Here is a 23,752-nt window from a genome sequence, read left to right as displayed (position 1 = left end):
AAGAACACGACAGAAGGATAGTAGTAGTATTAGTAGTGGTAAGAGTAAGAGTCCGCCGAGTATGTAAATAATGAATATCGTACATCGTCGACAAATTTTCCCTAAATTACGTATCATCCCACTTTTCTCTCTTCCAAAAACCCCCTACGATGCCAACGACAAATCGTCGTTGGTCCTGATTCCTCCTCCTCCTCCTCCTCCTCCTCACCACCGAGTAGTGAGTATCTTTTATTTTTTTTCATCGTTCACTCCTTTAAACATCCAACGACAAATTTGCCTTATCCTGCCGGCTGTTAAACGGTGTCCTAAAAAAAACTTGACTAACGCAAATAAAGCACACCCCCATTCGCCCCCCTCGCCCCATTATCCTCCTTCTCATCTTTCTATTACCTTATTATATACGCGATTCCACGTGAGTAATATATTCCTTTTCCAAAAATTTGTCACATTTTTGCGTTATTTCTTCGAAAACTCATCTCGTATTATCCCAAATCTAATCCATGAATCTTTAGGGGGAAGAAATAGGAAAGAAAGAAAGAAATAAAGAAAAAGAAAAACAAATCCCTACTCGATATATACCGTTAACTAGTTGGATAATTTTCGTAAAAGTAAAAAAAAGGAAGAATAATAGAAGAGCAGCCAGCAGCAGCAGCAGCAGTTAGTATAACACGCGAGTCATTAGATAAGGAAGAAAAAAAAAAGAAAAAAAAAATAAAAAGAAGAAGAAAAAGAAAAAAAAAAAGGAAATCTTCATCTCTCCTTTCATCCAGCATTAAAAATCGATATTTTGAAGGGAGTTCGCAAGCGATTCCTCTTTTCAAAGTGTAAACACACCGACCGTCGACGCATCTGTAAAACGAAACGGAATACGACGAACAGGGAGAATCTGGTGGAAGGGGAAGGGGGCTTGGGGGTTAGGGGTTTGGAGGGTGGTTTGGAAAGAATGGAAGAGGAACAGGAGGAAGAGGACGACCGAGTAGAGTAGAGTAGTAGTAGGAAAAAGAAATAGAAAGAGTAGGAGGATGATGCAGAAAGGAGAAATCTTTTGGCTATATCTGTTTTCCACTTTTTTCGCTCCCTCGGAGAGACGAGCAGAGGCAGTAACAGCAGTGCCAGCAATGCACAGGGGGTACATCACAAACCCTCCCGCCCCCACCCAACCCCTATCCATCTCTTTCTCCCTCTTTCACTCCCCTTTTTAGTACCGCCTCCTCTTCTCTCTTTCCCTCTCTATCTCTCTCTCTCATTTTTTTCTCACTCAGTCACTCACTCTTTCTCTCCATTCCTCATTTCTTGTTGCTCCTCTAACGTTCTCTCTGTCCTCGGCTCGAAATGTGGCATTCAACAGGGGTTTCTCTCAACGGTGGTGCTTGCGGTGGCGCGGATTCCGCGCCGGTTTGCCACGGCGGCAAACGGGAGGCGTGGGGGACGACGGGGTGATAGAGGGTGAAGGGGAGAGGGGGGACGCAATGGGGAAATGATGCGCAGATTGGCCGGATCATCTCAAAAACCACCACCCTCTGCCTCCGGGTTTCTCCTCCTACTACCACCGATCATCCCCCGTGATTCCTCCTACCTTTATCCCATCTATCTATCTCTATCTATCTCTTTCTAACTTTCTCGTTTCTCTCTTACAAACATACAGAGAGAGAGAGAGACACACATACACACATATACATCCACTCAAACGCACAAGGATAAATATAGATACGTATAGAGTTCTATACACGTATATGAACACGTTCCTCGTACTCTGGCAGGCAGGCAGGCAGCCTCGTTCGCACTCCCGCCACCACGGACTCTCTCGTCAGGGGTTGGAATACAACCCCCACTGGCAGCCAGAGTCGCCGTCGAACAACCACCCTGCCTGCCACGGTGCTGCTGGCCGACGACGAGTGACTGAGTCCTCCGATTATTATCTCATTTGCCGGCACGAGCAGCACGCGGCAGTACACCGCCGGCCTTTCTCTCTTTCTCTATATATATATATATATATACATAGATATAGATATATATATATATATATATATATATAGATCTTTCTCTTTCTCTTTATCTATTATATACATATATAGATTTGTTTCTCTCTCTTTCTTTTTTTCATTGTATCTATCTCTTGTTCCAGTTATCGTTATCGTTCTTCTTGTTATAGTTTTCGTTCTAGTTTTCGTTTCGTTTGTTTGAAAAAAAGTCAAATAATATATCTTACACATATATATGTATATATAGTTTATAGAACAAGATTATATTTATATTTATTTCCTTCGTATTTTTGATCGTTACCCCTTCTGGTCCCCTCCGCCCCTCTCGCTCTAGAGATCCATAGATCGTTTAATCGTCATCTCGGAGGATCTACCATTGGAAGAAGTAACAGGAACTAACCCTCCACCTCGTAAGACTGGATTTGGAAAAGTGCGAACAGGTGAGTTCGTATAACGTTTTATATTCCTTGTCCTAATTTTTCTTTCTAATTTTAATTATCCTTTTTTTTTCTTTTTTTTTTTTTTTTAAACTTAATGTACCTTTTCATTTATTCAATCGAATTCTTTAAAGATTTTTTCTATTGGAAATCTACGTTATTTTCATTTGAATTCTCTTCAACGAAAGGGAGGGAGGGGGTTAGTGAATTTTGTTTCAATTTATTAATGAATGACATTATGGTTAGATTAGAATGATTGGAAGTAAAAAAAGCCTCTGTGATATTTTAGTGCGTGACAATTGTTACGAATCGCGACGGAAGGAAGGACGACGCTTGAAAAAAATAAAATACTCGTTTGTTTTTAGAGAGAAATCAGTTCTGTGAGTGTGGTATAACTATTCGCGTGTGCGTGCTTGCGTGCGTAAGTGAGTGAGTGAGTGAGTGAGTGCGTGTTTACGTGCATGTACACGAGCGAGTATGTAACGTGTGCGTTTGAGTGATCGCGATTACGTTTTAAATGCTTTACCCCAGCTGGCTAACACTTTCCCCCTTACCCTTAATACTCGCCAACTTGTTGTTAATCGTAATGACGTGGGCTGTTTGTTATTTTGCTTTTTGACAAACGATAAAAATAAAAAAAAAAGAAAAAAGGTGGGCAGGGAAAAGAAATGGCAAGGTCGTTCTCATAGTTGTTTTACCACTTTTAAAACATCGATCGATCTAACGTCGCGTGTCAAACTTAAATTAAAAAAAAAAAAAAAAAAAAGAATAAAAAAGAAAACATTTCTCGCGTACGATTATCCAACTAAATCAGTTAGGAATCCCATTTTGTGTGTGGTCTAACAATAAAAATAAATAAAAGATTAACAACAAATTTATTGCACGACCTAAACGAAAGGGGTGTCGGTAATAAAAAAAAAAAAAAAAAAAAAAAAAAAAAAAAAAAAAAAAAACTTCCACCAGTCGACAGGGGTGATGTGCGTGTCCGACGATGACGTAATAAAACGCCTGGACACCTCGTCGCGTTTGCTCGTCCTGTTTTTACTTCTTTTTGTTGTTGTTGTTTTCCTTTTTCTTTACCACTTTTTCCAAGCTTTCGATTTGAACGATTCGAATGAAAAGAAAAAAAATACAAAATAAAACACACACACAAGAGCAAAAGTATAGGGAAACTAAAGTATTATAATATAAAGGAAGAAAAGAAAAAAAAAATAATAAATATATTCGATGCTTTTTTTACAATTTATCGTCAAATTGACAGAGACGAACGGGTTGACAACCCTAAAGCCTAAAGCATTGTACACACGCGTTCCCCATTGTTCGACGGGACAACCCAACTCTCGCGTGTACATATTTTCCACGTCCCTTCTCTTCCCTTTTTTTTTTTCTTTCTTTTTTTTTTTTTTTCTGTGTCCAAAAACTCATACCTATACTCAGCCGCCACCCACCCCCTTCCCCTCATTCCTGGCCCCCCCAGTTTCGTTCATATCGACATCAAATATCTACACGCGGACGCGTATTTCATCGTTCGTTGAACACCAGATTCGGAATAATCGTTTCCCAGTTTCCATACGATACGTGATCGTGGCTTACTATTCCCATTCGTGGATAGAAAGAAAAAGAGAGATAGGACCCTACATCAATCACACACACACACACACACATCATATACACATCATACACAGCTAGTAGAGTTACGTTTGTTTGTTTTTCATTTGACGAGCTTGCACGAACGAATATCATCTCGTCTGATTGCGTTTCGCAATCTTAAAAAACAATGAGACAAGCCAAAGAAAATGTTACAGATGTTATTCGATTGATATTTAAAAAATTCTCGATTAAATATTAAGAGTTAATCTATCGATTGTGTGTTAACGAATCATTTCGTTGGGGGTTCATTTGCAATATATTTCTTTTTTTTTTTTTTTATTGAGGGAAGATACGCGGGGGAAAGCGTGAATTTATTTTATCCCTTTCTCAAATGTATATTTCATTCGTTTCTCGCGTAAATGAAATCACAAAAAGAAAAAGAAAACGGAAAAGAGAACTAAGTAAAAAAAGATAATTATAATATCTTTCAATTGTGTGTGAATCGTAAAAGAAATAAAAGGAAAAGAAAAAGCGGGAGTTATTCTTCGCTTTTAAATTATTAATTGGAACGAAAAAATGAAAAAATATATAATATGTTTCGTAGATTGTATTTTCGAATGACCGACAGCAATTTTTGTCCAGTTAAAAATTGTTCAACGACGAAAGACGTTTGAATTTAGTTCCATCTGTAATTATACGTTGGTTGTACTCAATGCGGGCTTGTTTTTATTTGTTTGAAATGTAACGCCTTGTTAGAGTTTTCCACAGTTTCCGACGATCGAGTCTCTCGCATTTTTCTTATTCCTATTTCTTTTTTTTTTTTTTTTTTTAAGCGAGGAACAAGGACTCGACGAAGTCCCATTCATCGACGTTAAGATTAACAGAATTGAGAATAATAATTATAAATAAAGAAAGAAAACGGAAAAATACATGTATACCGCGTTTGTGAATAAGGAATTATTTCTTTAATTTCGCGTTCGCGTGTTACTGTATCGGTCATTGTCTTTGAGAAACCCCCGGGTGTGTTTCTTTGACAGCGGCATACTTTTTTTTTTTTCAAACCGAAACTGATTGCGAGTGTTGCTACGAAACGTTCGAGTTACCTGAAGAATAAAGTCATATAAAAAAGGAAAAAGATAAAAGAAAAAAGAGAAAGGAAAGAAAGAAAGAAATAAAGAAAGAAGAAGATAAACAGAGAGAATGAGAGAAGTAAAATTCGTAGCAGCCAAGCCGCACGACGTTTCTTTCCATTATGTAAAGGGAGAACGTTTTGCGAAAGACAAGAACCCGTGTAATAAAAATGTTTATATGCCGACGGTAGATATAAAATACGCGAAGCTTCTTGTATTTTTTTTTCTTTTTTTTTTATTATTTTTTTTTACCAAGACTAAACTCTCCCACAAAGAAACGGGATGATAAAGAAGTTTAAATAAACAAACAAAACTACCGTGGAGGGGGGGTGGGCGGGGCAGGGGGGGGGGAATTTGGTTTAAAGGAAACGTGAAATAATAGTGAATTATATGAAATATTTTCATAGATTTGTTTCTACTAAATTTAATATAATACGAATTAAAACCGTGGTTATAGTATCAGAAAGGACGTGTCTGACCGCACCGAAGGAACCATTGACTACTTAAGATTAAGTAGTAAGAACAGACGTGTCTGACCGTATCGAAAGAATCATTGACTATTTAAAAGCCTAGTCAGACTGATTACCATTAACCACTACCCCTTTTCATCCCTACAAAAATTAGAAGAAAGAAAGAAAGAAAGAAAGAAAGAAAAGGTTGAAACCAAAAGTTGAAAGGAAAAAAAAGGAAAAAGAAAAAAAAAGAGAGGAGGATTGGGGTAGTTTTGAAGCGTAGACGTAGGAATGCAAATATTCGCGGGTACAGAGAGATTGAAACAATCCGCCAATTAGAATCGTCGACGTGAACGGGATTATGCAGATTCGTGATGGTTGGATGGGAGGTGATGAGGGGTGGCCGGGGGTGGACCTAGTCGGGCTTGGATTGGCAGCTGCCGCCCTGCTCTCGCTTAATTCAATCCACCGAGTTGTCTTATGAATCGTAAACCCCCTTCCCATCTTCACTCTCTCTCTCTCTCTCTCTCTCTCTCTCTCTCTCTCTCTCTCTCTCTCTCGTGGTATTCCAAGCGAGCATACCACTACTACCACAACTATTCGTTTCTACCTTGGAGCCCTTTTACGAAAGCGTGAAACCGAAACGGCGCGCACGAGACGTCTTGGAGGATCCTTCGAAGCATTTCGCCTCGAGCAGAATAATAATGTAACGTCGCTACCGTAAAGTTCTATCGTAAGAAAAGTGTGGAAGTGGGGTGAGGAAGAGGGCAAAGGGAGGGAGGAGGAGGAAGGGGCCGGGGAGAAAGGGCTGGTTGGTGGGTGGTTTTCTTCTTCTTTTTCTTTACTGTTTTGTTTTTGTTGTTTTTTCTTCTTTTCGTTTCTTATACTCTTTGCCATATTCTCGTCGGTAGCTGGGAAAGATCGAAAGAGAAGAGACGACTGTGGAGAGATGAAAGGAGCTATTAAGATCCTTCGAGAAAGAGAAGAAGAAGAAGAAGAAGAAGAAGAAGAAGAAGAAGAGGGGAGAGGGAATAACAGAAAGGAAACAATAAAGATCTTCTTGAAGGAATCCGTCGAAAGAGGAGGAAGCTCAGCCATTCGCGAAAGCTTTTACGTCGGATGACGTCGCGCTAAATTCACTACGGAAATTAACTTTGATCCTCGTGGAATAAAGTTATTCCTTGGATTGAGTATTTTTTTTCAAGTTTCTTTCCTCTTTTTCTTCTTTTTTTTTTTTTTTTATATTTACTTTATTTATATTTACTTTATAGAATCGGGATTTTTAATTATCATTATTCTTCGTGATATTCAAACCGACAATTTACAAATATTACTGTCGAATAGAAAAGATTTTTGCAAAAGAAAAATAAAACGTATCCGATCGAAAAATCTTTCAAAGGCATAATACAAATGCCAACGAAATATTTATAGAATCTTGTATTCTCGAATCTGAATTTTCGCAATAAGACAAAAAAGAAAATAAATTGAAACAACGAAACAAAAAGAAAATAAGTAAAGAATTGAAAATCGGACTGGGTGCGAATATCACAAAATCGAAGGAATGAGAACGAAGAATAATAATAAGAAGAAAATATGTGTTCTCTCCTTTTGTTATCGTAGAATGTGTTTCGTGCGACGATAAAGATGAACAGAATTATGGTTGGAGTGTGTGTACCGGACGAACAGACGAACGGACGGGCGGACGGACACAGGCGACTGGGGCTCGTATTTATCACGAAGAGTAAAACTGACAGCAGTCCATTTCCCGTTCGTCCTGCCTGTCTGGCTGAACATAATATCTCCTGACGAAACAACGTGGACGTCGTTTGTTTAGGAAACAATGGACCGAAACAATACCCGATCCCTTTTCCTCCCTCCTCTTGGTACGCGAACGGCGGACACGGATACGGACCTCTATTCTACTCTTCCACGATTCGTTGCTCCTTGCTCTTTCCCATCGTAAAAGAATCTTTCATCATCGACTTAAAACCTTCTATACCACCTTCTAACATCAAATATACCGAGCAAGATTAACGACGTCAACGTAAATCCTTATATATATATATATACATTTATACAAATTTATATTTCCTAACGGTAACAATTTTATGCGACGCCACAATATTTTTTATGTATCGCGTTGTTAATGAATTTTTCATCTACTTAAATCTTCTATTACTAATTGAAAATTAACGACGCGTCAATGCCATCCCTTACACATTTCCAAATTTATTCTTCCCAACAATAATAATTTCATGTGGCACTGAGTTGCGGTATTTTGTTATTAATCTATTATTTTATGGTACATATATATATATATCGTGCACATACTTATATGTGTTTACACGTATACAGTGAGATCAAGGGTTTGATAATTTTGTAAATTCAATTGTGTCAGTATAGAAACCGCATGCGGTAATTGGATAAAACCGTTTACCATCGTAGACCATCTTTTGTAGTAGTACTTGCAATGTTTTACAACACATGTTTATACACGATACCACCGTTAATCATACTCACTTAAATCAAAAGTTCGATAATTTTGAAAATTCACTTTCAACGGTAGAAACCGCGTAAAGTAATCCGATAAAATCGGTTAACGTACCACCATCATATTTTGTAATATATTTTGTAATACACGTTTTACTGTTAACTAATATAATATAACTAGATAAGAAAAATTCAAGAATACAAAATTGAAACAAAAGTTAAACAAATGATTCGACACGAAAGGTAAAAAAAAAGAAAAAAGAAAAAAGAAAAAAGGATAAAGAATAGATGAACAAAATGGGAAACGTCATAATTCGTTAGACGTGAAATAATCCAAACAACGTATAGTAAATTGTTTTAACATCGTTAAGAGAATGATCCTAACATTTGGTAGTTTCTCATCAGACGATTCCTCGGAGAAGTTTTCCGAGAATTTCTGCTCAGAATAAGGCATCCATCCGACCGAAACAGAGTCGTGCGCTTGACAGAAATTAGTAATCCCTAATGGATGATTCCGATGCTAGACCGTCCTAAGGCTTTGCCCAACTTCATATAGGCATTACTTCCTCCTTAGTCTTGGTCTTAACAGCGGTAGCTATTCGATTAATTTCAGAAGACAATAGTACCTACCTCGCTTACACTTCGTCGATTTACAACTCACACCGAGAACATCCCAATCATATTATTATCATCATCATCATCATCTTCTTCTTTTTCTTTCCTATTCTTCATAGATACTCAACAATACTCAAAGATTTTATTTCGAATTATTTTATTAATTAATTCGAACATTTAATGAATATATATATATAAATCTTTAATAAATATTTATCTAATTAAAGTATGTGCCTTTTTTGAGAGGGGACATATATATCAAATATATAAATTATTATATAAAATAATCTCTAAATCGTATATTATATTTTGTATATTTTAGAATAGAAAATAATAGATCATCGGAAGGATATCAAAGATGACGACAACAACGGGTGATCCGTCTACTTTGAAGACCCCAGCCTCATTGTCGGGTGGTGATTTAGTTTCACGATTATTGGCAGCAACCCCACCTTACTTGTACAACGTACCACTGACACCTCACAGTTTTTTCTTCAGTGAAATGTTAAGATCGTTCGTTCAAGCTAAAGCAGAAGCAACGTCGTCGTCGTCTACAGGAAACAATGGTGGTAACACACCTAGACGTCGTAAGAGATCATGGCGAGACGTACGTGACAGGCCACTCGAACTTACGACCAAGGAGAGAAATCATCATCACCATCATCATCATCATCATCATCATAACAATCATCATCAATCCTCGCAACAGGAGAAGTATTATCACGGACAAACGCAACAACTGGCTCAGCAACAATTAGATTCGCGTTTGGAAACTAATAGGAACAAACAGAACGATAATTATGACACGGATAACAAGATAAACGTCTTCGAACAAAAATCTAATAATTTCGGTGGGGATATGTTGAAATCAATGGACGATAACAAATCCGAATTCGTCAAACAGAGTAAGAATTTTTTCGACGAACGGCCCTGTCATTTCGAACAATCACATTCACCGGAAACCATTTTCCCAACTGTTGAGTTGCAAAAAGTTAAACCGGAAGAACAGCAACAACAACAGCAGCAGCAGCAGCAACAGCAGCAACAACAGCAACAACAGCAACACGTTGATCGTAAAAATTGTAATTACGGAGATAGAAATGGTTACGAGGAACGTTCGAAGAATCAAGTTAACGTTCCCGAATTGTCCTTACTGGCAGATCAGAAAAAGCTCGATTTTTCGATGAACTTTCTTCCAGGACTTCCTGGAAGAGGTTGCGAAGTATTTCAAGGTGTTAAAGGATTTGGTTTACCCGGCAACGTTACAAATTCCGAATTTCTTCCAAGTCCACTTTGGTATCCGCCGTATCCAATGCCACAATCCTATCCTGGCATAGATCCATTACGTTTTTTCATCGACCTACGTGTTTCCGGACATATATGGGATCGTAAATTGAATGAGAGACAGTTACCATTCAAAAGCAAGCACTGTTCGGCTTTTAGCGTTCCACAATCAAAGGAATACGGTAATCGTCCATTGAATCTCACAAGGGACGAAGCTACCACATCTAGAACCATTGACGAAAATATACACGGCACCAATTACATTTTGAAGCATCTCAGTAGGACCTACAAGGATATACAAAAGAACAAAATTTCTAAGCAAGATACATCGATCACTGAAAATGACGATATCAAACAAGGATTATCGGAAAGTAAGTTTGCATATTTGTTTTATTGTTTTTCTTCTTCCAATATAATTTACTTTTTTGTAAATAACAGATCTTTTTGTTTACATTGTAAAATGGAAATCCTTGAAAACAAATATCACCGTTTAAAACGCGTTAATCCCACATTAAAAATAGTTACGTTACTTTTTCAAACGAACAAAATATTAGGCGTAAAAGTTGAGACATTCTCGAACGGAACGCGGACGATTATCCAATTGTTTTTTTCTAACACAGGCGAGGACTCCACGAAACAGGAAGACGCCAGCAATTCCTCTGGGAGTAAAGAAGACGATAGAAAGGATCTGCGTGCTGTAATTGGTCTAGAATTAGTGGTTGACTACGTAAAGGAACCAAAAGGAGACCCTTCGAATGAACAAGCCGCACGAGTTAACTCGGAATAATTTGTGAAAGTGCCAAAGGTGATCTTACAAATTAGATTCGTTCTTTAATAATAAATAATTGGACGATATATTATACGGAAAAATTATCAAATCCTGAATTAATGGAAATTCATTAATTTTATTCATTTATGAAAAGAAATAAAGAAAGGATTTTTTATTTCTCGTTAGAGTATTTACAATATTCTCGAGAATGATTTTTATGTATATCTAATAGTATATAATTAATATTATTTATAATATTCTTTCATTAATATAAGCCATAATCTGGACTTCATAATTTAATGCAATTTTTGTATTGTTTTTCTTTTTATTTCAAAGATTGTTAAATTTCCGTATAATCAAATCCAATTGTAATATAAGACTAGCGTCGATGAATCTCCGATAAATATAATTACAAAAAATCCGAATTTAGAGTCTCGCGATTCTCGTGAAGAAACCAAAAAAAAAACAAAAAATAAGAAAAGAAAAAAAAGCAACCCCGAGAATTATAATCTTGACAAATTTTTCATCCCTCCCCTATCGGCCCCGGCCCAACACCAGGAAAAAACGAAAATTGAAATAAAAATAAATCGCGTTATTATCTATTTAATCGTGTTCCATAATTATAAATAATATCTCGAAATATTCTTAACGCTTTCGTTCATTTCTTCCTCCCAAAAATTAACGCAAAACCTTTTTCTCTCTCTCTCTCTCTCTCTCTCGTATATTGTGAATTACTTATTACACAATTTTCCTTTAAAAGTTAAACATACGCGGAGAAAATTATCGATTAATCGCGATATTTGATTTGAAAAAAAAAAACAAATCAATCCCTAGTTATATAAATAAATAACAAGGAGGATTTTTTTTAGCTACCTCCATGGGACTCCAATGGGGTCTCCTTTTCCGAATTCAATTGTATGTGATATGCACTGTACATATGATAGTAGTATTCCGATGTATCTATATGTATCGATAGAAATATGATAGATTATGATGAACGTGTAAATTGTCGTAATAAAAATCCTATGTGATTTAGATATTATATTTTTTCTTTTCTCTTTCTCTTTCTATTAATCAACTCAATATTATATTATATTCTCTATTTCATTTTCATACAACTTAATAATAATCATTCTTCGATTGATAGAGATAGTCTTATTATTAATAACCTAATAATACTCTGTTTTTATTTTCACACATCGTATAATAATATAAGTTCCACACAATCATTCTTAATAAATATTCATATATTTATTGACACCGAGTATAATATACAAAATTACTGTATTAATCATAGAAGTATTTGTATGACCATCGTTGTGTCAATTAGATACAATTAATATTTGATTCATAGTTTCGAAATTTTTTGAAAAACATAAATATATTATATATTTTAATATATTATAAAAAAATAATTGAACATATTCTTTTTGTTTTTCATCAATAGCGTGAACGAATACTTCTTTGATTCGTCATCATCGTTCTTATACGATAATTTATTTAATCGGTGCATAGATATTAAAACAATGTGAACAAAGTTCATATTATAAATAATATAATACGTATATATCATATTTCCCTGATGAGAACACTCGTTGAAATGTAGCTTCATTATTTATTTTCTTATGTTTATTACACAAAAGAATTGTCATTAATAGATTCATTTATTTGTCCCCTTTTCAACGTAGTACAATCTCGTTAGAATTGAAAGAATTCTCGTGATGACACACATAAATGTAAAGAACGAAGTGCATATCGTGTGGGATATCATATTCTATTGATCGTCAACACTAATAATCTCATGTATCTTAATGTATCTTTAATTACAAGATTGTAAACGGTGTCGTTTTTATTCCGTATCGGCTATTTTATTTATCTAAACTTCTTTTCTTTTTTCTTTTTCTTGTTTCATCGAATTTTTATCCTTACAAAATTATTCGGAAGTAAAGAAAAAACAAATTTCGATTATGCATTCGTATAATCCTATTCTTTTTTTTCCACGAATGAAAACAAAAGAAGAAAAACAAAAAGTGCATAAGAATAAATTAGATTATTGAAAATTCTTAAATAAACGAAATCATTAACAAACGTTTGTTTTTTTCCTGGATTTCAAAACGTTGTAAGTTACTTCATTTAAATCATATTCTATATTATCATTATTATTATTATAATTATTATACAAATTGTAAGAAAAATTCGATTATACTGATATATCATTATTGTTGTTTAAATAAAACGAATTTGATTATACATTATAATTGTTTCTACGTAAAAAAAAAAAAAATAGTTCATCGAATTAAACTCGTTCTTAGGTATAATACGAAAACCTAATTTAATAAAATAAAGATCATTAATGAATGACAGATAAAGATAAAAGTAATGAAAAATCCTTTATATTAACCGACACATTTTATAACATGGCTTGATTACGAATGTAATTATTAACGCGAGATGATAATTAATTCCAAGTTAAGACGATTATAACTAATGTTCCCTTCTCTCCCCCCCCCGTTGTACTCCCTACCCCCATAAATAGACGACGGCAAAACCAATAATATTTCCCGTTGACGCGACGGGTCTTATAAAATATGGACGATTCCAAAAAAAAAAAAAAAAGAAACAAGAGAAAAAAGAAAAAAAAAATACAACAAAATTAAAAATAAAAGTAAAGTAAAGTAAAGTAAAGTAAAGTAAAGTAAAGTTAAGGGAAGGGAAGGGAAGGGAAGGGAAGGGAAGGGAAGGAAAGGGACTAGAAAAGGGTAAAGTAAAAAAGATGAAACGAAGGAAGGTATTGTTCTAGGTGCATAAATCTTCACGAGAAGAGTCTAACGCACGAACGAATATTACAATTCACGATATTTCCTTTTACGTGACACAGCCTAGTGGATTTTAATAACGGAGGGTAGATTATAGATCAAAAGTAAAAGAGAAAGAATAGGAATAAATGTACGTTTATATGTATATATCTCTGTATGTGTATACAAATACTATCGGAAACTATCAGCTAAAGGGAGAAAAATAATAATCGGGTGAAGATCGGGTTGGAATTGATCATCGATTACATTTGAAAGCAGTTTTTCCTTTAGAAGTGCTAAACGATTTTGGATTGTCAAAGGCTAAAGGGTGGTTAAAGGGGAGTGTGGGTGACAGGTGAGGGTGGTTTGGTAGATGGTGTCGCGACTTGCACATGAGACGCGAAAAGAGAATTAAAAAAAAACGACTTCGTACTCTCTCTCTCTCTCTCTCTATATATATATATATATTTTTTTTTTGTGTTTGTTTTTAACGCGTTCTTTTTTTCTTTTTTTTTTTAACCAAAGGATCGTTTTCCATTGACTCCGGGGGTGCATTGCGGCAAGTCTTGAATAATGCATGAAATTTGTACCCTAGAATCGAATCGTTTGCTCCTCGTCGCACCAACGTCGAGGACGAGGACGAGGACGACGACGACGATGACGACGACGGCGACAAGAGAACGGGCATAAATCTAAATAATTTCAACCCTCGAATTTTTATTATTCCTATGACTAGAGGACGACTACGACGAACGGGCACCTCTCTTCAACGTTGAATATGCATATGTCGCTTTCCGCACTTCTCTCGAGTGTGTGTCCACCTTTGTGTCAAAACAACACTCTGTGTTGAGCCACCGAAAGATACCTAGAATCAGCAGCTTCATCTTTTTCCTATCTAATCATTCACCCCTATCTTTCCCCTTCTCCAATCCCCATCCCAATCGTTCGAACAGTTATTCATAACGCTTGAGATAATACGGTTTATCAGTTCTTATATTACATGTATGATTTCTCAAAAAGATATATATGTTTTTATAAAAATAGAAAAATAGTGAGAATCAAATCTATCTTATTCTTTATTAAAATTGATTAACGTTAAAACGTAACCAGAAACCTTCCCCGTCAGTTAAGAAGAAGAAGAAGAAGAAGAAGAAGAGAGACAGAGATTCCTCATAGATCAAAGGAAAATTCTAATATCGAAGAATTTACAAAGTCCGTCATTATTCACTCGTGGAATCTCGATAAATCACGGACAGGATTAACGAGCAACGAAGATGACACTGAATCCTTCGCCTCCTTCTTCTTCTTCTTCTTCTTTCCTTCCTTCCTTCTTTTCTATCTCTTCTTCCTCCTCCTCCTCCTCCTCCTCCTCCTCCACCAGCCCATCCTTCTTTTTCTTTTCCTCGTTTCATAACGGGACGGCCCCTAGTCGTCGGCCTCGTGAAATATAGCTAACAACTTTTCTCATATTTGAGAGTTTTCTTGAGAGAGAGGTAGCTTTACTGTATAATACTCGCACTACTATAGAAAAGAACGGTGTAAAACAAGAGGGAAGTTATGAAGTGGTTGGGACGAGTGCTATATAACGTAACATCGAGTAGGGGTGAAATTTACCGAATGTTTATATCCCCCAAGCACCTTTCTTTCTGCTTTCATTTTTTATTTTTACACTTGCCCAACATCGTGTAAATCCAACTTCACCCTTTCTTTCTTTTTTTTTTTTTAATTAATTGTAGCGTAATATCTTTGATTTTTTTATATAGATAAGCGAGATTTATCTATGAAATGAAAAGCAAACTACGAACATATGGCATGCGATACAGATAAACAGACAATGAATAAAATAAATTAATTAAAGGGAAGAACAAAAATTTGTCCGTTCGAAGATGTTTCTTTTTTATTTATTAATATTTTTTTTTAACTTTTTATTTGTCTGTAATACTGCACAATATCGACTTCTGTAACTTGATCTTGTATTTTTATTTTTTTTTCTATTTAGTACACGCTTCGCATAACAGTTTTTCTTTAAAAGTATAATACAGAGTGAATCTACACATTAATTAATTTGTACAAACTAATCTTTACAAAGTCTACTAGGATCCTTTGTCTGCCAGTAAACAATACGTAACAATTGGTGGGAATAAAAAATCTACGCGATCATATTACGCGTTTACTTGAACGTGTCGTATGTAACGCGATACATATTTTTAATTATCTATGTATATATGTATGAGATAAATGCCATAGCGAACTTAGGGCAAATCTTCGGTACACATTATTAGATATTTGTTTTTTTTTGTTTTATTTTTTATACTATTAAATTAATAAAAATCAATTTTTACGTAAATATTTATACGATTTAAAATTGTATTTTGATAAGATTTATATTCAGCACAAGTAATATAAATAGAATTCTATGCATCCATTTATGATACGATGAAATTTGTCGATTCAAAATAACGTTACCGCATTTAAAAGATCACAAATTTTTTCTACGAGTATTTGGCAGTTCGTATTTCGTTATTTTCTCTATGAGCTAATTTATTTAGACAGTGCAGATACTTTCTTGCAAATTTCGTTAGTATATTCACTACATTTAGCACTTCCTCCAAGATCACCGGTTAAATATTTCGCATCTTTGATGGTTTCATATGCTGATTGTTCTATGATTCGGGCATGATCGTTTAATCCCATGTATTTTAACATCATCACCGACGACAATAACAACGCCGTTGGATTAGCTTTATCTTGACCAGCAATATCAGGCGCCGTTCCGTGTACCTGTATTCACGAATAATTGTGTTTTAATCTAGTTTAAATAAGATGTAATATTTATAAAGAAGCGAGTAAAAACGTTTAAAACATACGGATTCGAAGAGAGCACCATTAAGGCCAATATTTCCACTAGGAGTAAGTCCAAGACCTCCTACGAGTCCGGCACACATATCTGATAAGATATCACCATAAAGGTTGGGCATGACAAGTACATCGTACTGACTCGGATCTTGTACCATGTTCAAGCACACCGTATCCAAATACTTTTCTTCGAATTTAATTTCTGGAAATTTTTGTGCAGCTTCCCGACAACATCTAAGGAATAAACCATCCGACATACGCATAATATTGGCTTTATGCACCGCAGTTACCTATAGCACAATAAAATCTTTAAAAAATCAATTGATTTTAACTCCTTGAAATATAAGAACATTAGCATTGGCTTTGGCATGCAGCTTTGCATGGTTAAATCATAGTGCAAGGTATTAATTGTCATCAAAGACAATCTTACCTTCTTCCTGTTATTATCCTTAGCATATTGGAAAGCAAATTCAGCTACCCTACTTGACGCTTCTTCCGTAATTAATTTAATACTTTGTACAACGCCTTCTACGATCTCGTGTTCTATACCTGAATATTCACCTTCCGTATTTTCTCTAATTGTAACTACGTTTACATTATCATACAACGTTTTATATCCTTCCAAAGAAAGACACGGTCGTACATTGGCATACAAATTGAATTCTCTACAAAATAGAAACAAATTAGTTTACTTGCTGACTTCTTACCTAAAATGTATTATTCAGAATCAACGAGTAAACGAGTGTAGATGATACATCACTATACAAATATCAAATAAACTACATCAAATAAGTCGGTATCTATATTTGTCTTTAGATGCTTAACGATTACATAACATATGAATTATTAAAAGCAGCATTGCTAAGAATAAGACAATATCATCAAATAATAATGAACAAAATTAAACTACGCTGTTTAATTACACAGAGATAAAGAAACTCACTTTCTTAATGCAAGATTTAAAGATCTGTGACCTTTGCCTATTGGAGTCATTAAAGGTCCCTTTAAACCAATTTTATTTCTGTTAACTGAATCGATAGCTGCTTGGGGAATACCGAATCTTCCATCTGGGCCTTTTACCGGTGTTACGTCTACTGACTCCCATTCTATTGGTACCTGTTGTTATAGTGAAATCCATTATTATACAAATTAATTACAATTACAAAATAGCTTCTATATTTTTCGATTAAAAAAAAAACCTAAATTTGTTTCATAAACATGTAATTAAAGCACTTTAAAAAATTAAGTACTAAATACACGTATACGTACATATATATATATATATATATATATACATATACGTACTCTATATATATGGTGCATATATATAGAGATTCAATATGGATCCTTCTGATATGACATAACACTCTGAACTTTTTACATTAGAATTAAAAATTGACAAAGAATAAAATTGTTAAAAGAAAAAGTCAAAAACATACCTGAACTATAGTAAGAGCACATTGAATAAGCCTATAATTGGATCAACCTGTATAAGAGTAAGATTAAAATAAACATTGTAAGGGGTTAGTGCTAAGGACAAATTAGGTCACCTTGCAAAAAATCTAATGCAATATTATATATCCTTAAATTAGAACAAGAAAAAAAAAAAAGAAAAATCTACATTTCATGGAAGGTCCTTGTGTTATCTCATATTCCAAGAGAAAAGTAAAAAAAGAAAAAAGAAATTGGAAGACTTGTAAAAATCGATTAACCGAAAAGTGCATAAGAAAAAGAAGAAAAAAACCGAAAAGAAAAAAAAATGTCAATGTTTTACCTTAGCAGCATCGAATATCTTCTGCACGGCAGCGGAAATTTCAGGACCAATTCCATCTCCTGGTATTAGAGTACATTTACGTGCACTGCTGCCGTAGAGGCGTACGTTGCCAATTTTCGTAGAGATCTGTCCTCGGAAAATCCAGAAAACTATTCAATTCTCTGCGATGACATTTAGTCCGTTTTATTCCGATGTTTTATGAATTTAATGAAAGGGAATGATAACATCTTGTTTATAATATTTGCTCATACATTTCATACATAATTTAACGATAAGTTCTTTCAATATACATGAGAGGATTGGAAGAATCTTTGTTAAAGAGAGTAGACGAAGATTTCTAGCCAATGCGTGAGATATTCTAACCTTTCTATTCGAAAATACGATAAGATTAAATAATTAATGTAATAGGTAATAAAACGTTAATTTTACAGCACGTGTCTAACTTACTGATTTTCGTATCCACTGGGCTGCCATTATCTCTAGTACCTTAACTTTTGTAGAAAAAAAAATTCAACCTCCACTATACTTTATATCGAAATGTACGTTGCGCACGTCAGAACGGTCAGAAAAAAAGGAAAATGAACGAACGAAAGACTGTTTCTTATTGGACGATTAAATATCGTCTGTCTTCTGCTAACTGGAAACGGAAGATAGCGGACGAATTTGTTTGAAATCAACCAGTGGCGCCACCTCCTTACATGTTCCAATTATAGTTACGTTTCATAGATCATTATTATTTAATTAAACAATTAAAATTGAACTCTAGCCATAAGGAAATATTAAAATGGATAAATTTTATTTTTATAAGTAATTGATACTGTTGGACCTTGGGAAATGGTTATTATTTGAAAAATAAGTATAAATTTGAATTAATTTAAAATAAATTTAATATTTCCCGCCTTAATTCATATCTTTAAATTCGATCGGTAATTGGTCGACGAAACGAGATTCATTCACGATTGATAATTTTATAGGAAGTTAAAAAATACATTTAAAATTCTTAAAAATAAAAACAAAACATTGATAACATTAATGGAAATCACTTGAAAAATATTTTTATCTAATCATATACTTATAATAATATTAATTAATGCGATAAAAGTATCTCCCATGTTAAATCTTTAATCGTATTACTTATCGAAATAATACGCGTTTAGAAAATGACTTTTGAATTCGTTGTTTCCGGAATTTTATTACTTCCGTTGACAGCCATTTTATAAGACGCTTCTGTGGTGCTCGCGTATGTTTGCTTCTATTTTCAGTTGAAGACTCGTTTTAGAAGCCTCGGAATTTAAGAGAGATTATCTGGGATTTCCTGTGTTGCTTATTATCTTTAACAAATTTCGAAAATCATGAATGCAGAAGAGTAAGTATAATAATTTATAATTTTCTCTACGATTACCGTGAATATTTTATTGTCGGCATGTGTATATTCCATTACATTGCTAATTTTAGCTTTTTCATTTTTTTTAATAATCAAATTATACTTATCAATGTATATATGCTTTTACCTCTGATTAGTATCATTATTCATATAGATTTATTTAAAAATATCAATTGCAATTAAGTTTATCTTTTTATTTTTTGTTTTTTATATTAGAATATTCATGCTGTGCAATTAAATGTTATTGTATTATATAAATTCTTTTTTTCTTTTCCTAATATTATTTGTAAAACCATAGGATACAAATTCCAAATAATGACGAAAGAGATCGAAGTAGAGAAAGAGATCGGATGAGAAGATTAGATAGACAAAACCGTATCAATTCTACTAGTCGTGATAGGAGTAGAGAAAGAAATGATCGTGTTGGTAGAAAAGCATCGGACACTAGGATTTATGTGTCCAATATACCATATGATTTTCGATGGCAGGACTTGAAGGATTTGTTTAGAACACATGTTGGCAAGGTGGCACATGTTGAACTTTTTACAGATGAAAATGATAAGCCTCGTGGTTGTGGTATTGTAGAATTTGAAGATGCAGAATCTGTTAAGGTTGCAGTTGAGAAGATGCATCGTTTTGACACCAAAGGAAGAAAATTAGTCGTGAAAGAGGTAATTCAAGAGGTTGTTATGTAACATCTTTTAAAGCTGATATAATGTTACCAAATGTATGATTAAACTAATTTAATAATTAATAATTGTAACTTTTTAAGGACTTTGATGTTGAGCGTGATAAATATGGTCGTTTAGCAACAGCACGTAATAATGATAGACCAAGAGATGATAGGTTTAGGGATCCTCCTCGGCAACAAGGAGTTGGTAGACAAAATATGCCTGCACCTAGTGGAGGTGGTGGTGTTGGGGGTGGTGGTGTTGGCGGCGGAGGTGGTGGTGGTGGTGGTGGAGGAGGTGGAGGCGATAGCAAATTTGGTAATACTTACGGGCTAAGTACGCAATTCTTGGAATCTTTAGGCATCAATGGACCGTTGGTTACAAGAGTCTTTGTAGCAAATGTAAGTTTATTTAACTGTCAGTAAATATCTATAATAATCATTAATTATGTTACTCTTTATATTTTTATTCTGCTCTACAGTTGGACTATAAAGTGGATGAAAAGAAATTGTTGGAAGTATTTAAATTAGCCGGAAAAGTCTTACACGTTGAGTTGGGCAAAGATAAGGACGGAAAATCTCGCGGTTTTGGAGTTGTAGAATATGACCACCCTGTAGAATCTGTACAGGCCATTTCAATGTTACACAATCAACAACTTTATGATAGACGAATGACAGTAAGACTCGATAGAGCTAACGAACCAGATATGCCACCAAAATTGCCAGAAGGTATATTTTTTTACAGATACAATAAAGCTTCTTCCATGTTGCTATATCTATATATTTGAATATAATTATATTTTTGTTTAAATTAGGTTTAAAGGGCATTGGAATGGGATTGGGAGCTGGAGGAAATAGATTAATGGATGTAGCTCGAAACATTCCTAGCGTACAAGCCAACAATCCACCTGTTGTAAATCCAATCTCTGCTCCTGTTTTGGCTGCTGGTGCTTTCGGTGCTGGATTAAATAATGTCGTGCCTGCGCAATTAGGTATATATTATGAATATGTAAACATTAATTATATTTATAATTTACATTTGTATATTTATAATTATGTTCACTTGTCTAATTTTTTTTAGCATCTGCATTGTCAAATTCAAACGCTGCAGCAATTCAAGCAAGTCTTGCTGGTGGATTAGGAGCAAATTTAACTACAAGTTCTTTGTTAAACTCATCTTTAACAAATGATCTGGCTTCTAATTTGAACAACTTTGGTGGAGGAGTTGGGGGTTTATCAGGTTTGCAAGCTTCTTTAGCTGGTGGACAAGGCAATAATTCTTTTGCACCAAGAGGCTTGTCTAAAATGGACAACGACATAGGATTCGGTGGTAACAATGCTTTTGGAAGTTCATCATTCGGTGGTGGCAGAGATTTTGATGGAGGCTTCAACAGAGGGGATGGCGATCGTATTTCTGGAGGAGGTGGTGCCTTCACAGGTAATCAAGGACAAGGTGGTGGAGGTAATCGACAAAATGCTAATGGATCTCGACCAATGTCAGATACAATTCTCATAGGAAACGTAAGTATATACATGGATTATACATGGTATATACATGTTGTTTTTGAACTTATTTTTCATTTGAGAAAAGATAATTTATGAAAAATATTAATAAGATAGATAAATGAATAAAATTGATTACAGTTACCAGCTAACACTACATGGCAGATGTTACGAGATAAATTCCAAGATGTTGGCGAGGTGAAATTTGCAGAAATGAGAGGTACGGATATGGGAATGGTGCGATTTGTATCGGAATGGGATGCGGAGCGAGCAGTGTGTATCCTTTCTAAAGAATAATCTTAAAAGAAACGTCATATTTAAATTTTGTTGACAATTTTTGATTTCTACGAAAAATACTGGTATTTGCCTTGATTTCAATAATATATAATAGCAATGATGAATCGTTCAAGAATTGACGGGAGGACGATCGACGTACGCTTATACTAACGATAGAATGACTTGGAATGGATTAAAGGTAACCTTAGTACGAATTTAATATTCGCAGAATTTGATGCTTGACCATAACTTATTGATGCAGCTAGAGGAGACTGGAGTTTGCTATGTCGTCAACAGCATTGTTCCGTTCCTGATGACAGTACTTGAAATTCATCGTAGTTATCTGGCAGAGAACTTAGGACAGTGAATGATGATGAGAGAAGTTTTGGTCGTTGGAAAAGAGAGAGAAAGAGAGAGATAGAGAGAGAACAACTGTTGTGTCGTATACCTGTTCAACGTTGAAATGCTCCTATTGAACGGCTAATGGTCAGCCTTCTTTTTGACGTGACAAATCTTGTTCTAAATTCTACCAGCGTCAGTTCATCGTTCCTTTTTACAGTCGAACTCTATTTAAACCGTTCACTTCTATATCGGCTTTCTTCGAGTGATCGACACGTAGTTTAGTTTGTTAGGTTTAGGTTCGTAATGTTTTCATACATAATCCGTAGGTTTTTTCAGTATCTAGGATACATACTATTTACAGTAATTGGTAAAAAGTAGATTGTAAGTTTATTTCATAGTTGTCACACGATGATGATGAGAATAAGAGAAAGAGAGAGAGAGTGAGAGTGAGAGAGAGAGATGATGATGATGATGATCAATCGATTTTCTGACATTCCGGTCTAAAGTGACGCTCTGGTCGTTCGCATACAGGTCAACAAAACTGGGCATGATAATATTTCTTGTAGAGTATACATAATATTTTGTTTTAAATCTGCTGCACAACTCTCAAGAAATTCAACAGTTAAATTTTTGACAAATCAATCTATATATATATATCAGATGATAATCAAATTTATTAGTGATTCGTTGTCCAACAACTCAACTCGTATATAGATATAGTTAATATGTCTATCGTTTTATTCTAATGTCAGTTTCTCTCATATCTGTTCTTATGCCTTATTAATATGTAACTAGATGATGTATCGTGGTTCAACAGGGAACAATTTCTCCGCTCCGGTTTTTTCATATCTTTGCAATTTTTCTTGTGTATGTATAATAATATATAATTGTTTTTTCCATTTTTTTCTCTCTTTTATTAATATTTTATTATTATTATCATCATCATTATTATTACTTTTATTATTAATATTATTATTATTATTATTAATCATCCGGAATTCGGCAGACGTCGCATTGCTATATTGTTGTAATTAAATTTTTAGTTGTTGGATGATTTAATGAGCATAAACGTGTTGTTATTTCGCATTAGGAAGGTCCTTTTTTAATTCACTCACTCTTAGACTTCGGCGAACGAACATTGGATGACTTTATGCCTCTCTAAAGATTACAATTTCTTTTTTTACAATTGTCTTACTTATTGTGCACAATATCATATGTTTACCAAAAAATATGGCACATGTTCATTTATCATTTGAAATGAATAAAGAAAAGAAAAAAGAAAAAAAATGAAATAAGAGATTTCGGACGGTGGTGTATGTTTTTGCTTTTTATATCACAGTGAAGAGAAAGAAGAAAAAATAGTATATATATATAATATACAAATAAAACTTAAATAAAAAAGT

At 34.4% G+C, this 23,752-nt stretch overlaps 4 protein-coding genes across 5 annotated transcripts in view; 2 read left to right on the top strand and 2 right to left on the bottom strand.

Annotated features, from left to right (window-relative positions):
* LOC106790429 (mucin-17-like) overlaps positions 1–6,361 on the bottom strand; it is a 36,529-nt gene extending 30,168 nt beyond the window's left edge. Inside the window, exons 1-2 of the mRNA XM_014755303.1 lie at positions 6,102–6,361; positions 3,847–3,851 (exon numbers count right to left, since the gene is read on the bottom strand). The gene's annotated coding sequence lies outside the window, so the exon portion shown is untranslated. The remainder of the gene's footprint in view (positions 1–3,846; positions 3,852–6,101) is intronic.
* LOC106790431 (myb-like protein I) lies at positions 1,848–11,786 on the top strand. The gene is made up of 4 exons (XM_014755305.1): positions 1,848–1,949; positions 2,317–2,422; positions 9,019–10,351; positions 10,601–11,786. The coding sequence occupies exons 3-4, from the start codon at positions 9,055–9,057 to the stop codon at positions 10,765–10,767; spliced, it is 1,464 nt and encodes a 487-aa protein (XP_014610791.1). The 5' UTR covers positions 1,848–1,949; positions 2,317–2,422; positions 9,019–9,054; the 3' UTR covers positions 10,768–11,786.
* A 3,629-nt stretch (positions 11,787–15,415) lies between these two features.
* Positions 15,416–18,784, bottom strand: LOC106790443 (probable isocitrate dehydrogenase [NAD] subunit alpha, mitochondrial). Its single transcript, XM_014755331.1, has 6 exons — positions 18,622–18,784; positions 18,175–18,300; positions 17,344–17,516; positions 16,831–17,065; positions 16,412–16,690; positions 15,416–16,325 (listed from the first exon to the last, which is right to left on the bottom strand). Exons 1-6 carry the CDS (start codon positions 18,646–18,648, stop codon positions 16,086–16,088), a joined length of 1,080 nt encoding a protein of 359 aa, XP_014610817.1. The 5' UTR covers positions 18,649–18,784; the 3' UTR covers positions 15,416–16,085.
* A 583-nt stretch (positions 18,785–19,367) lies between these two features.
* LOC106790442 (heterogeneous nuclear ribonucleoprotein M) lies at positions 19,368–23,636 on the top strand. 2 transcript variants are annotated; one of them, XM_014755329.1, is made up of 9 exons: positions 19,368–19,540; positions 19,857–20,241; positions 20,331–20,630; positions 20,711–20,957; positions 21,044–21,220; positions 21,310–21,749; positions 21,873–22,008; positions 22,123–22,206; positions 22,270–23,636. In XM_014755329.1, the coding sequence occupies exons 1-8, from the start codon at positions 19,527–19,529 to the stop codon at positions 22,176–22,178; spliced, it is 1,755 nt and encodes a 584-aa protein (XP_014610815.1). In that variant the 5' UTR covers positions 19,368–19,526; the 3' UTR covers positions 22,179–22,206; positions 22,270–23,636. The 2 variants fall into 2 exon arrangements, with proteins under 2 accessions (XP_014610815.1, XP_014610816.1); XM_014755330.1 differs by having other exon boundaries at positions 19,369–19,540; positions 19,857–20,229.
* The last annotated feature ends 116 nt before the right edge of the window (positions 23,637–23,752 follow it).

This window comes from Polistes canadensis, unplaced genomic scaffold, assembly GCF_001313835.1.
Source record: "Polistes canadensis isolate GaletaPanama2010 unplaced genomic scaffold, ASM131383v1 scaffold_239, whole genome shotgun sequence".
NCBI classification, from domain to species: Eukaryota; Metazoa; Arthropoda; class Insecta; order Hymenoptera; family Vespidae; genus Polistes; species Polistes canadensis.
The sequence above is the reverse complement of the archived record's forward strand: the minus strand, read 5'-3'. Positions and strand labels throughout refer to the sequence as shown.